Source organism: Poromitra crassiceps (genome assembly GCF_964638095.1).
Source record: "Poromitra crassiceps genome assembly, chromosome: 4".
NCBI lineage: Eukaryota > Metazoa > Chordata > Actinopteri > Beryciformes > Melamphaidae > Poromitra > Poromitra crassiceps.
Genome location: NC_139626.1, coordinates 76,407,460 through 76,420,524, shown reverse-complemented (window position 1 = coordinate 76,420,524; position 13,065 = coordinate 76,407,460). Strand labels below are relative to the sequence as shown.

The window sequence follows — 13,065 nt, the reverse complement described above, 5'->3', positions numbered from 1 at the left end:
AGCAACACCTTCTACACAACCAACAACTTCTACACAAGCAACACTTTCTACACAAGCAACACTTTCTACACCAGCAACACCTTCTACACAAGCAACACCTTCTACACAACCTTCTAACCATAAGTCTCTCTTACAACACACAACCAACACCTTCTACACAACCAACAACTTATACACAAGCAACACCTTCTACACAACCTTCTAACCATAAATCTCTCTTACAACACACAAGCAACACCTTCTACACAACCTTCTAACCATAAGTCTCTCTTACAACACACAACCAACACCTTCTACACAACCAACAACTTCTACACAAGCAACACCTTCTACACAACCTTCTAACCATAAATCTCTCTTACAACACACAACCAACACCTTCTACACAACCAACAACTTCTACACAACCAACAACTTCTACACAAGCAACACCTTCTACACAACCTTCTTTTTTTTTTTAATACTTTATTTCTCGTTTTTCAGATTATAACAAATATGCACATAGTACACATCATGAAAAAGAAGTAAAAACCCCCCCTCCCTCCCCACCCCAAGGCTCCAAGGGAAAACAAAACAAATATAAAAAAAACAAAAACAGAAACAAAAACAAAAAGTTAGACAGGGACATCACACTTCAGTTCAGATACATGTCATTAATAATACAAGGCTGTGTATATGAACGTCTGTATATACTGTGATTGCGTCCAGTTGGACAGTACCTTCAGTGAAAAGAAAACTCTTCGACAAAGTCTATGAACGGACTCCAGGTCAGAGTGAAGCTCTCGCGGGCTCTGCTTACTTTATATCTGAGCTTTTCTAGAGGCAAAAAAGAGAGGACCTCCTTCAACCACTGTGAAAATGACGGTGCTTTCTTTGACTTCCAGTTAAAAAGAATAAGTCTACGAGCTAACAATGAAGCAAAGGCTAAGGCATTCGCCTGCAAAGTTGTAACATTGCAGTTTGGGGGTGGTATACCAAAAATGGCTGTGTGGAAGTCAGGGGCTATGGTTTGTCCACACATGTGTGAGAATACACTGAATATTTGTTCCCAGTAGCTGTTGAGAGTGCGACATGTCCAAAACATGTGTCCCAAGGACGCCGGACTGTGGCTACATCGCGGGCATCCAGGGTTGGCTGCGGGATAAATTCTGGCCAGTCTCTCTCCTGAATAATGGAGCCGGTGGAGCACCTTAAATTGAATCAGACCGTGTCGTATTGTGTAGATAATAGAAACACGTTTCTTCTTATAAGGGTCAGACTCCAGAATATAATCTAGCTGATTCCTGGGTGGCAGGTGTGGAAATGAAGGGAACACTTTTCTAGCACAACTACGAATTTGAAGGTACTTAAAGAACTGAGACCTGTGTATCTCATGGTCTGTAGTAAATGTCTCAAACTGTGCAAATATGCCATCTGGGAACAGATCGCTGAAAAACACTAATCCATTTCTATGCCACTGTTGGAATGAGTTATCTAACACAGATGGTGGAAAAAATTGATTGTTTGCTACCGGGAAAAATCTGCTTGCCTGCCCTAGTCTAAAATGCCTCCTAAACTGCAGCCATATCCTGAGTGAAGCCTTAACCACCGGGTTTGTTAATTGTGTGTTACATTTATATGGTAACGGAGAAGTTAGCATCGGTAAAGGGTTAGATAAGAGCTCCATATGGACCCAGTCTGGGCCCTCATTATGCTCATGTGTAAATACCCAATGTATAAGTTTTACAACATTAGCAGCCCAGTAATAACTGATGAAGTTAGGTAAGCCTAGGCCCCCCTCTTGCTTGGAAACTTCCAGATACATTTTCTTCATCCTGGGGTTTGAGTTGTTCCAAATGAATGACGAGATTAGCCTATCTAGTTGCTTAAAGGTCGCCTTGGGTATGAATATGGGAATCATTTGAAAAAGATAGAGGAATTTAGGTAGGACAGTCATTTTTACTATATTAATGCGGCCTGTTAGAGAAATTGGCAGTGTTGACCATTTCGTTAAATCCTGCTTTGTTCGTTGTAATAAGATTTTAAAGTTATAGTTATGCAGCTCTCCCATCGTATGAGTGACCTTAATTCCTAGGTATGTAAACGCATTGCGCTCCAGCTTAAACGGAAAATAGAGTAGTCTTCGCCAGTTTGATTAATTGGGAAAAGCAGGCTCTTTGAGTAGTTTAGCTTATAGCCCGACAAGCGGCCAAAGTCATCCAGGGTAAGCAGTAGTTTTGGTATGGATTCTGTTGGATGGGATATGTATAATAGCAGGTCATCTGCATAAAGCGATACCTTATGGGATTTACCGTCTCGGGTGATTCCCCTGATGTCGTTGTCTGCTCTAAGCGCTATGGCGAGGGGTTCAATTGCTAAATCGAACAGGTAAGGAGAGATACTGCAACCCTGTCTGCAACCCCTGTGGAGCGGAAAGTAATCTGAAATAGTGTCATTTGTCCGTACCGCTGCTGTCGGCGAACAGTATAGTATCCTGATCCATGTAAGAAATGATGAACCAAAGCCAAATCGTTTTAAGACCGCGAACAGGTATTGCCATTCGACACGGTCGAATGCTTTTTCAGCATCCAAAGAAATCACAATCTCTGTCTACACAACCTTCTAACCATAAGTCTCTCTTACAACACACAACCAACACCTTCTACACAACCAACAACTTCTACACAAGCAACACCTTCTACACAACCTTCTAACCATACATCTCTCTTACAACACACAAGCAACACCTTCTACACAACCTTCTAACCATAAATCTCTCTTACAACACACAAGCAACACCTTCTACACAACCTTCTAACCATAAGTCTCTCTTACAACACACAAGCAACACCTTCTACACAACCTTCTAACCATAAGTCTCTCTTACAACACATAACCAACACCTTCTACACAAGCAACACTTTCTACACCAGCAACACCTTCTACACAAGCAACACCTTCTACCCAACCAACACCTTCTACCCAACCAACACCTTCTACACAACTAACACCTTCTACAAAACTAACACCTTCTACACAAGCAACACCTTCTACACAACCAACACCTTCTACACAAGCAACACCTTCTACACAACCTTCTAACCATAAGTCTCTCCTACAACACACAACCAACACCTTCTAACCATCAGTCTCTCCTACAACACACAACCAACACCTACACAACCAACACCTTCTCCACCAGTTATTCCCAACCAGGGGTACTTGAGCAGGTACATGAAAGATTCGGGATTACAATTTATTTCCAAATTGAAAAAAAAAAAAAAAAATCCAAGACATTTCAGAAGCCCATTGCTAAAATGGTACATACGCACCGCGATTAGTTCCCGCCAGCAGGTGTCAACTGTTACTCTACTGCAGTGATCCTCACTACTTTCTCCATGAGAGCCACACTAGCTGGTCAAAGTCAAGAGGAGAGCCACTTTTACCGCAAAACCACACAGTAAGCATTTGATTTAGTTTTTAGTTTATTAAATGATAAAACCAATGATAAAAAATGTAGAAGAACCAATGATAAAAATGTTAGAAACAATTATAAAAACCACAAAAACATTCAGACCGACATAATATATATATATATATATATATATATATATATATATATATATATATATATATATATATATATACATACATAAACGATATAAACAAATGATAAAAGTGATGAAAACATTCACACCGACTTGATTAAAATATATATGAAAACATTCTGATGTTCAGTCTGTCTCTCTCTGGGATTCAGCTCCAAACCTCCAGACAGCTGCTTTGCTTATCGTTAAAACTCTGACGCTGGGATGCTGGTGACTTGATTGTTGCAGCTTGCGCATTTCTCGTTAACGACGAGGAAATGCCAGCTGCAACAATACGCCCTGTCATTCACACCTGAAGCGCTCTGTTTCTGCGTCCCTGCCATGACCCAGTCCCTCCACGAGGCATTGGCTTGTTTGCAGTGTTGCCAGGTATATGGTGAGTTTCAACCCCCATTTGGTGCTCAAAGGGCCACAAACCTGGCAACCACGCAGTTTGTTTGACACCGCAGTGAGGGAATGGTTTTGACATGATTGTATTATTTCTATCAGCTGCGAGCCGCCAATGAAAGAGTCTAGAGCCGCCATCGTCTCGCGAGCCGCGCAAAGAGGATCTAGGCTCTACTGTGTGAAGAGGTCGCGTTCACGCATGTCAAAACTGTGTACCATCCAGCTAGTTCTACTAGCCAACATGGGTAAATGGCTCAAACGTCCAGTTGTCTTCTCTTTCTCTGCTCTGTCTATCCCTCTCGACTTCCAACCGTATAAAGAAGGCCAAAAATACCAAAACTAATCTTAGTTATGATCAGACTCTCATGAGGTTTCACAGCTCCTCGTCAGCCTCAAAGCAACACGCCACCATTTTAGATTACATTTTCCATATTACATTTCCATTTGAATTATCCATGTGATATGCTTCCATAATCGGACTTATAAATACATTATTCAATTCTCTGTTCTTTTGCTTTTTTTCTTTCTTTTTTTGGATTGCAGGAAGTTTTCCATCTCCAACAAGATCCCTGACACTAAAGGCTGTCTGAAATGCTGTGTGGGTGAGTCCTGTGTCTGTCGCTATCCCATAATAAACACTGGCACTGTTAGCTTGGTGAAGCATCCATCACATGAACTCACATTGGTTTGGTTCTGTGAGACCGTCTGGCCTCCAGCAGGGCGGGCCTTTTCAGAAATTACAAAGTGCACAGGCCAATCAGAAACCTGCCTCATACTTGACATTGTAACTGGCCAATCAGGGATGTAACTGGCAATGAGTAATGGCCATTTTTGCGGCTCGAGCAGTAACGTTAACGTTAAAGTAAACACAGACACAAGTGCAGTTATTGCAGAAATAGACTCAATAACAACAATTAAACAAGAACTGGAGTATGTACCAGCATACTCTTTCGGCGGAAAATACATTTTTGCCGTTCTTCTGAGTGAATTTGGATTTGACTGTATCCGGTGCTGATTGGCTGAAGGACTGGATTTGCCGACGCTGATTGGCTGAAGGAGTTGTCTGTCAAGGCAAGTTCTCCCACCCACTGAAATGACTGTGGACTGCTTGGAGTCCGGACGGTTTAGTGTTTGTAGCGAAATGCTAATTTACAACACCTGTCCACAGGAGGCATTTACACAAAATACATACACAAAAATACATCCACAAATACACAAAATACATACACAAATACACAAAATACAGATGCGTCTATACAGGGATATTAGGTGTGAGAATATTGTTGTTTCTGTTTTAGCCATTATGCAATGCCTCTATTAAACACATTTGTTTTCAGCTCATTGTTTTGCTCCTTTAACTCTTACCCCACCATTGACATGATATCGTCGTGGAAAGAGCGTGACTCAAACTGGTTGACAGTTGAAACTTTTGCTCACTCAGTGGGTTTGGAGCCCATTGAAGTAGTTACAGCAGCAAGCAGCCGGCTTAGCTCATGTAGCTAACAGCTAGCTAGTTAACACATTGAGTGCCACAGCGCTTCAGTAAAATTGTCTGGAGCCTGTGCCAGATTCACTTCCATTCAGTTGAAAACAGCTATAGAATTTTTTCTATTAGGGCTATATGGACAGGGCTGGACTCTAATGAAACATTGGACACTCCTGCTTCTTTCAAAGAAGAAATTTTGTTTCTAGACAGTTCCATTATGAAATGACAGCCTCTGAAATAAGAGCACTTTCAAGGGTTTTCTGCTGTCTTTTTTTACTTTTCAAGATAAAGTCACTTTTATGAATACTTTTTGCACTCATGATTATTATTACTCTAGCTAATATTTTCTGATGTAGTGACGTGGTGTAGTTCTGTGCAGCCTGCGTGCCCCACCCCCCTCTCCCACCCTGAGCTGCAAACTCCTCCCCACACACACACAGTCTATTTTCGGAGCCTCCGTTTTTGCGCCGGGCGGCTGACGGCGGCTCCCGGGCGGATCCCAGCGTGACAAGGAAATGCCAAACGGGACTGCAGGAAAAGGTTTGGCCGTTCGGCGTCGGGTGCTGCCTTTCTGGCGGGTAATCGTGTGGAGAAACTATTTGCAGACAGATAGACAGAGGCAGAGGAGCTCAGTTGTGGGCGCGGATCGCAGCCAACTGTCAGCTGCAGACAGAGCAATCTATATGGCTCTGGCTGCAGCATGCATCGGGTTCTCTTTGATCACGGCTTTCTCCTGCACAAAGTAAAGGATCTGAGCGCCAAGGTTATAAGGTGGCGCAGCTGACGTGTAGATTTTTAAGGTGGCGCCGTGTGATCCCTTGAAGGGATTCATGCTCACTGGCTGGGTACGACCTTAAACAGCAGAATTATGGAATAATATGAATTATGATATTGGGACGTCCACAGACGTCCTTGGCACTTCTCGTTACTTTTTTTAGGACGTCCACAGACGTCCTTGGCACTCAATGTGTTAACATGCCAGCTCATCCTCAGTCAGTTATTGAGTCATATGTCCTGATTCCATTTTAGCAGCAGCTTATTTTTTGAACATGAGCACAAAATGAGGTTATTTGTCAAATACATATGTGCTGAACAGTGTGGCTACTTAACATGGCTCACTTGACTCAGCAACACATGAAATATCTTTAAAATGACTCAATACAATGGAGTTTCTTTTAAGATGGCTTTGCCGATTATCAACCCACTTTGTATCATTATAATAAAATAATATATAATAAACACTGCCCATCTGCTTATATTAATGATATTATAATAAAATAATATATAATAAACACTGCCCATCTGCTTATATTAATGATATTATAATAATGATACAAAGTGGGTTGATAATTGGCAAAGCCATCCTTTAATTTGGCTGAACATAGTGAACATAGTGTTTGTCCAGGCCTGAGAGTGTGTTGTGTCTTGACAGTGAGGAACCCCTACACGGGTCATAAGTACCTGGGTGGAGCCTTCCAGTCCAGCGTGGTCCTGCTGGAGTGGGTGGAGCCTATGCAGAGGTTCATGCTGGTCAAGGTGAGAGGCGCGTTGGATTTGCTTTACGGGTAGGGATGGGGATCGAGCCCCGGTATCGATTGGTATCGATCAATAATCAAAACCCAGAAATCAATAAGGTCCGAGGTTATTGATACTGCTATCGAGACTAGCAGCTCCTACAACGTAATGTTATATATGGCTCAGATATGTATGTGCTTCATTTAGGAGAGAATATCTCAACTGTTATAGACTAATATGACCCCTGTTAAACTGTTATAGACTAATATGACCCCTGACCAATATGACTTGGGATGTGTGCCAAAATCTCTATCCAGGGCCAAAAACCCAAAAACCCAGCCATGGCCAAAATGGGCAGTCTTTTTTTTAAGTGAATGGGATTTTTTCCCCTTTAAAGATATCCAAATTAATTTCTACCAGTTTAATATCCACATTAAGAGAAATATTTTTTGTATTACACTTTTTCTTATTTTTTTCAATCCTATTCACCTGTAGTGTCAAAAGGACCATTTTGGCCATCTTCGGGTTTTTCACCCCGTATAGAGATTTTGGCACACATCCCAAGTTGTTCGCAGGGGTCATATTAGTCTATAACAGTTGAGAAATTATCTCCTAACTGAAGTGCATACTGTACATATCTGAGCCAGGTCCTCTACTATATTGTTCAAATTCCTAATTGTCAGTTCAACTCTATGGTCTGCATTTATATAGCGCTTTTATCCAAAGCGCTTTACAATGAGTAGATAGTCTACATTCACCCATTCATACACCGATGGCGGCAGGCTGCCACGCAGGGTGCCTACACACCATCGGGAGCAAGGAGGGTTAAGTGTCTTGCCCAAGGACACAGCGACAGCAACTGGGAGGGAGCGGGGATCGAACCGCCAACCCTTGCGTCATTGGCCGACCCGCTCTACCTCCTGAGCTAAAGCCGCCCCATGACACAAATGACACAAAAGATGACACAAAAGTTCTAACTTTGCTTTAAGTCCAGAAAGTTTAAGTTAATAAATATATGGCAATTCCTGTGTGTTGTTAGTTGTATTGTAATAAGTTGCCATTCTGAACAATACATACAACAAATATTTATTTTAATGTGAAGATTAAACTGGTAGAAAATCATGAGGATATCTTTGAAGGGAAACAAATCCCATTCACTTAAAAAGAAGAAGAAGCCATTTACGGGTTTTTCATCCCGGATAGAGATTTTTTGAAATTTTCAAGTAGGACATTTGTTTGCTCATTAATGCACAATAAGGCTCAGGGTGAAAAGAGCTGTAATTGTCCCTTAATGGCATCCCGTGTCTCCACCTGGTGTCCAGAACGTGGACTTCCAGCCTCCATGTCCTCTGGAGGTGTTGGAGCTGCTGGTGGTGCCGGAGCAGCCGTACCCTCTGATCTGCCTGGGTCTCAGCCGGGGACCCGACCCCAGCCAGCCTGTCGGCTTCCACACCTTGGACCCCAACTCTGCCTGCCCCACACCCCCCGAACCAGGTACATCCCAACTCTGCCTGCCCCACACCCCCCGAACCAGGTACACCCTAACTCTGCCTGCCCCACACCCCCCGAACCAGGTACACCCTAACTCTGCCTGCCCCACACCTCCCGAGTCAGGTACATCTCAACTCTGCCTGCCCCACACCTCCCGAGTCAGGTACATCTCACAGGGATGCAAACTCGGCGCTTTTCGGCACATCCCGCTTTTTTCATCTCAATTGGGGGGGAGGGGGGGGGGGGGTTGTCCGGCGAAACTAGGATTACATCATCGATTAGGAGGACTGGCCAGTCAGAAGACAACAGGGGCAGGTCTTGCCAAGTGGAATTCAACTCCTGTGGTCAGTGGGATCTATAATAACTACCGCGCGGTAACGTTAAAACGAGAGGACAGACCGGGGGACAAAGTAGCGGCGATATGCGTGGACTGAATACAGGTGGAAACGGCAAACCATTTGAAAATTGGTGCGACGCCAACGAATTAACTTGTTTGCGCTGCACTGTCACACCAGCAGAGAGAAAGTTGTCTTTCCATTTAAGGTAGGCTCTCTGGCTGACTCAGACAGTTTGTTGAATATTCACTCATTCAGCACAGAAATGTGTCAATTGCTCAGTCCACGGCCCCAGGAAGCGGCGAGGTGCGGCCGGGGTGCGGGTGGGCGAGGTGCGGGCGGGCGGGAGCAATGCACCACCACCCACAGAATCGAGAAAGAGCTATCAATCTGTCAATCCTTTCCGTGTCCGGGCCGGGTGAGGTTTCCCGTGTTGAGTCAAATTAAGGCGCAGGCTCCACTCCTGGTGGTGCCCTTCCGTCAATTCTTTTAAGTTTCAGCTTTGCAACCATACTCCCCCCGGAACCCAAAGACTGTTTTCCCGGACGCTGCCCGCCGAGTCATGGGAATAACGCCGCCCGATCGCTAGTTGGCATCGTTTATGGTCGGAACTACGACGGTATCTGATCATCTAAGAACTTCTGACTTTCGTTCTTGATTAATGAAAACATTCTTTGCAAATGCTTTCGCTTTCGTCCGTCTTGCGCCAGTCCAAGAATTTCACCTCTAGCGGCACAATACGAATGCCCCCGGCCGTCCCTCTTAATTATGGCCCCAGTTCAGAGAAGAAAACCTATAAAATAGAACCGGAGTCCTATTCCATTATTCCTAGCTGCGTTATCAGAATCAGAATCACTTTTATTGCCACAGTATGCAAGTTACATACGAGGAATTTGTCTTAGTGTCTGTATGCAGCGTAGCGGTCACATCAATATACAGAGATAAGAAGTAGGAAGATAACTAAAGACAATCACAAAGTTGCAAGTGCAATCAAATCGAGTAAATATATACAATATGTACATGAGTGGTGAAGTGTTCTCTGGATGATAAATAAGAGTTTACATTGAATGTACATGAAATTTACAGGCTAAGTTAAATAGGCATTAAATGTGCAGGGAATTTACATGAATTTGCAGTCCCAGACAGTTAAACAGACATTAAATTAGATATGAGTTCCAGTTTTATGGGGGAGGGGGAGTTCAGTTGAGTTTAGGAGGAGGTAGTGAGTTTGTGTGTGTGTGTGTGTGTGTGTGTGTGTGGGGGGGGGGGGGGGTGTTGGTGAGGTCCTTGGCGGAAGGGGTTTCCGGGCCTTGTTGTCCATGGGCCAAACCCCAAAATTTCACATATCGGTACCACTCAAGTGGGCAAATTCTAATCATGATTTTAGATGATATTTTAGTATGATAGCTTTTGCAGAATGGTAGCTTTGTCACAGTTATCAGCTCATGAAGTTAGCCAGCCCTTACAATAAATTTGATTCTAGGCGCTGATGCATACCCTATTCTATGCAGATTTTCAGGACCTTTACTCATGTTCTATGAGAACATGTTTGACAGCATTTTAAAGGGTAGCTTCTTAGCTTTCATTTGAGCTCAGTTGTAAGTCTGTCTGACAAATAAAGAGGTCACATGGGCTCTTCAAAGTGTCAGTGACATTCATTTTTCCACAATTTTCGCCTAAACTATAGTCTTTATTTCAGCACTGTGGCAACTAGGAACATCACAGACACAAACAACAAACACTGGAATACTCATAGGACTACCGTAATTTTCGGACTATAAGCCGCGCCTTTTTTCCCATTTTTCGACCCTGCGGCTTATATAACGGTGCGGCTAATCTATGGATTTTTACAGCTAACGGCCACTAGGGGACCTCCTAAATCTATGGATTTTACAGGTTACAGTCCACCACCTTTAACTCTATGGGCTCTATGGCCGGTCCGCGCCCCCCACCTTTAAGCGGCGGGCTCCAGCAGGAAAAGCTGGAGGCCGGAAAAGAGTGAGACAGGTAGCGCGCAAAAGTAAAAGTGTAACCGAGAGTGGTACGAGAGACAGAACGAGAGCAAGACAGACAGACATTACGAGAGCGAGACAGTTTGTGCAAAGGAAGTTTTCATGCACAAACCCTCATTATGGAAAACAAACGTAGAAATGCATATGATGCAGCTTTTAAGTTAAAGGCAGTCAATCTGGCAGTAAAAGAAGGAAATAGAGCTGCTGCACGTACCCTTGGCATCAATGAGTCAATGGTGAGACGTTGGAGACGCCAGCGGGAAGAACTGTCTCAATGCAAAAAGTCAAAAAAAGCTTTCAGAGGTAATAAAAGCAGATGGCCCGAACTTGAAGACTTTCTTGAAGATTGGGTGAACACACAGAGAGCAGACGGCCGAGGTGTTTCCACCGTGCAGATCCGACTGAAGGCCAAAACAGTCGCCACCGAAATGAAAATTGAAAATTTTAGAGGTGGACCATCCTGGTGTTTCAGATTTATGAGACGAAAGGGACTGTCCATCAGGGCGCGGACGACTGTGTGTCAGCAACCCCCTCCCGACTACCAGGAAAAAATAACAAACTTCGGCGAATTCACACAAAGAAAGATAGAGGAATATTCCATCGGACCGGACCAGATCATAAATATGGATGAAGTGCCTTTGGCGTTTGACCTGCCTCTCACTAGGACTGTTAACAAGAAAGGTGAATCGTCCATCACGTTGAGAACCACTGGCCACGAGAGAACGAATTTCACTTGTGTTCTTGGCTGCACAGCATCTGGATTAAAGCTTCCGCCAATGGTGATTTTTAAGCGGATTACAATGCCAAAAGTAAAGATCCCGAACGGCATCTCCTTTAAAGTCAACAAGAAAGGGTGGATGATGGAAAGCGTAATGAAGGAGTGGCTGAATGAGTGCTACGTCAAGCGCCCTGGAGGATTATTTCGCCAAAAAAAAGCTTTGCTCGTTTTGGACAGCATGAGGGCCCATATAACAGATTCTGTGAAAGCAGCCATCAAGAGCACAAACTCAATTCCAGCTGTGATTCCTGGGGGCACAACGAAGCATCTGCAGCCACTCGACATCAGTGTCAATCGTGCGTTCAAAGTGGCACTACGCGTTCAGTGGGAGGCGTGGATGACTAGCGGCGATAAATCATTCACCAAAACTGGTCGCATGCGAAAAGCAACTTTCGCTCAAGTTTGCGAGTGGATCCTGACAGCGTGGAGGAGTTTCAAAACATCCACGATCACCAACGAGTGAACCTAACCCGAAAGGCTGGACTGCTGCGTGATGAAGAGGAGGGCGCCGCCACAGCTGAGGCCCTTCAGAGGCTGTTCGATTCCGACAGTGACGAAGAGGAGTTCGTTGGTTTTGAGAGCGACAACGAAGGAGAGAGGAGAGTGGCTGACGAAGCCACCCTGAGCCTGTTCGTTTCCGACACTGAAGATGAGGACTTTGGTGGTTTTAGTACGCAGGAAGAAGACGAAGATGAGGATTAATGACTTGACTTTTCTGGTTACAGCCATGTACTGCACCTTAGCCTAAAAGATGAAGACGAGGATTAATGACTTTTCTGGTAGGCTGATTACCGTATATTTTAAGCAGCCGTGTTACTGCAACTTTAGGCTTACGCGCTTACTGTTGTGTTACAGGCACTTTATTTTGCACTTTTAAAAAAACACATTTAATTTAGCCATTGATATTGCCTCGTCAAGCGCTGTAAGCTTTGTTTTTTGTTATGGTACTACTGTAGGCTATAATGTAGATCAGTGGTTTTCAACCTTTTTCATGCCAAGGACCCCTAAATTGATACACATTTGGCCGCGGACCCCCAATTGAAAATATTTTGTGCCAGGGACCCCCAGAAGCAAAGATATCAGTTAATTTTCGCTTTAAAAAATATAAATATTCAAAGATGTGCACACTTTTTCAAGGTTTTTCAAAAATAGCAGATCTTCAAGCTCATAGTGCGGCACTCGGTGCCGCGCTGCCGCTATGAGCTTGTTGAGCTTGCTAGAGCTTCAAAAATAGCCAAAGCTAAGTGGTTAAATGATTGTGACGCTATTAACTAATTTTGCTCGGGAACGCACTCCCTCAAGGACCACTGGTGGTCCCCGTACCACTCGTTGAAAACCACTGCTGTAGATCACTGCCGGTACGTGCGCTGGGAGCGCACCGTTTAAGTTTGAAAGTTGAAAAGTTTGTGTGTCTGAAACGCTATGTGATACAGTACAGTTTACACAGCACAGTACATGTTCTGTAGCTACTATT

General features: G+C 43.9%; 1 protein-coding gene across 1 annotated transcript in view; it reads left to right on the top strand.

Moving 5' to 3' along the window:
* Window positions 1-13,065, top strand: part of LOC310775947 (mitogen-activated protein kinase kinase kinase kinase 3-like) — a gene marked incomplete at both ends in the record, with an annotated part of 120,504 nt that overhangs the window by 87,454 nt on the left and 19,985 nt on the right. The window contains 3 exons of the mRNA XM_083636070.1: window positions 4,518-4,576; window positions 6,893-6,996; window positions 8,298-8,469. Of these exons, the coding sequence (XP_083492196.1) occupies window positions 4,518-4,576; window positions 6,893-6,996; window positions 8,298-8,469 (335 nt within the window). The remainder of the gene's footprint in view (window positions 1-4,517; window positions 4,577-6,892; window positions 6,997-8,297; window positions 8,470-13,065) is intronic.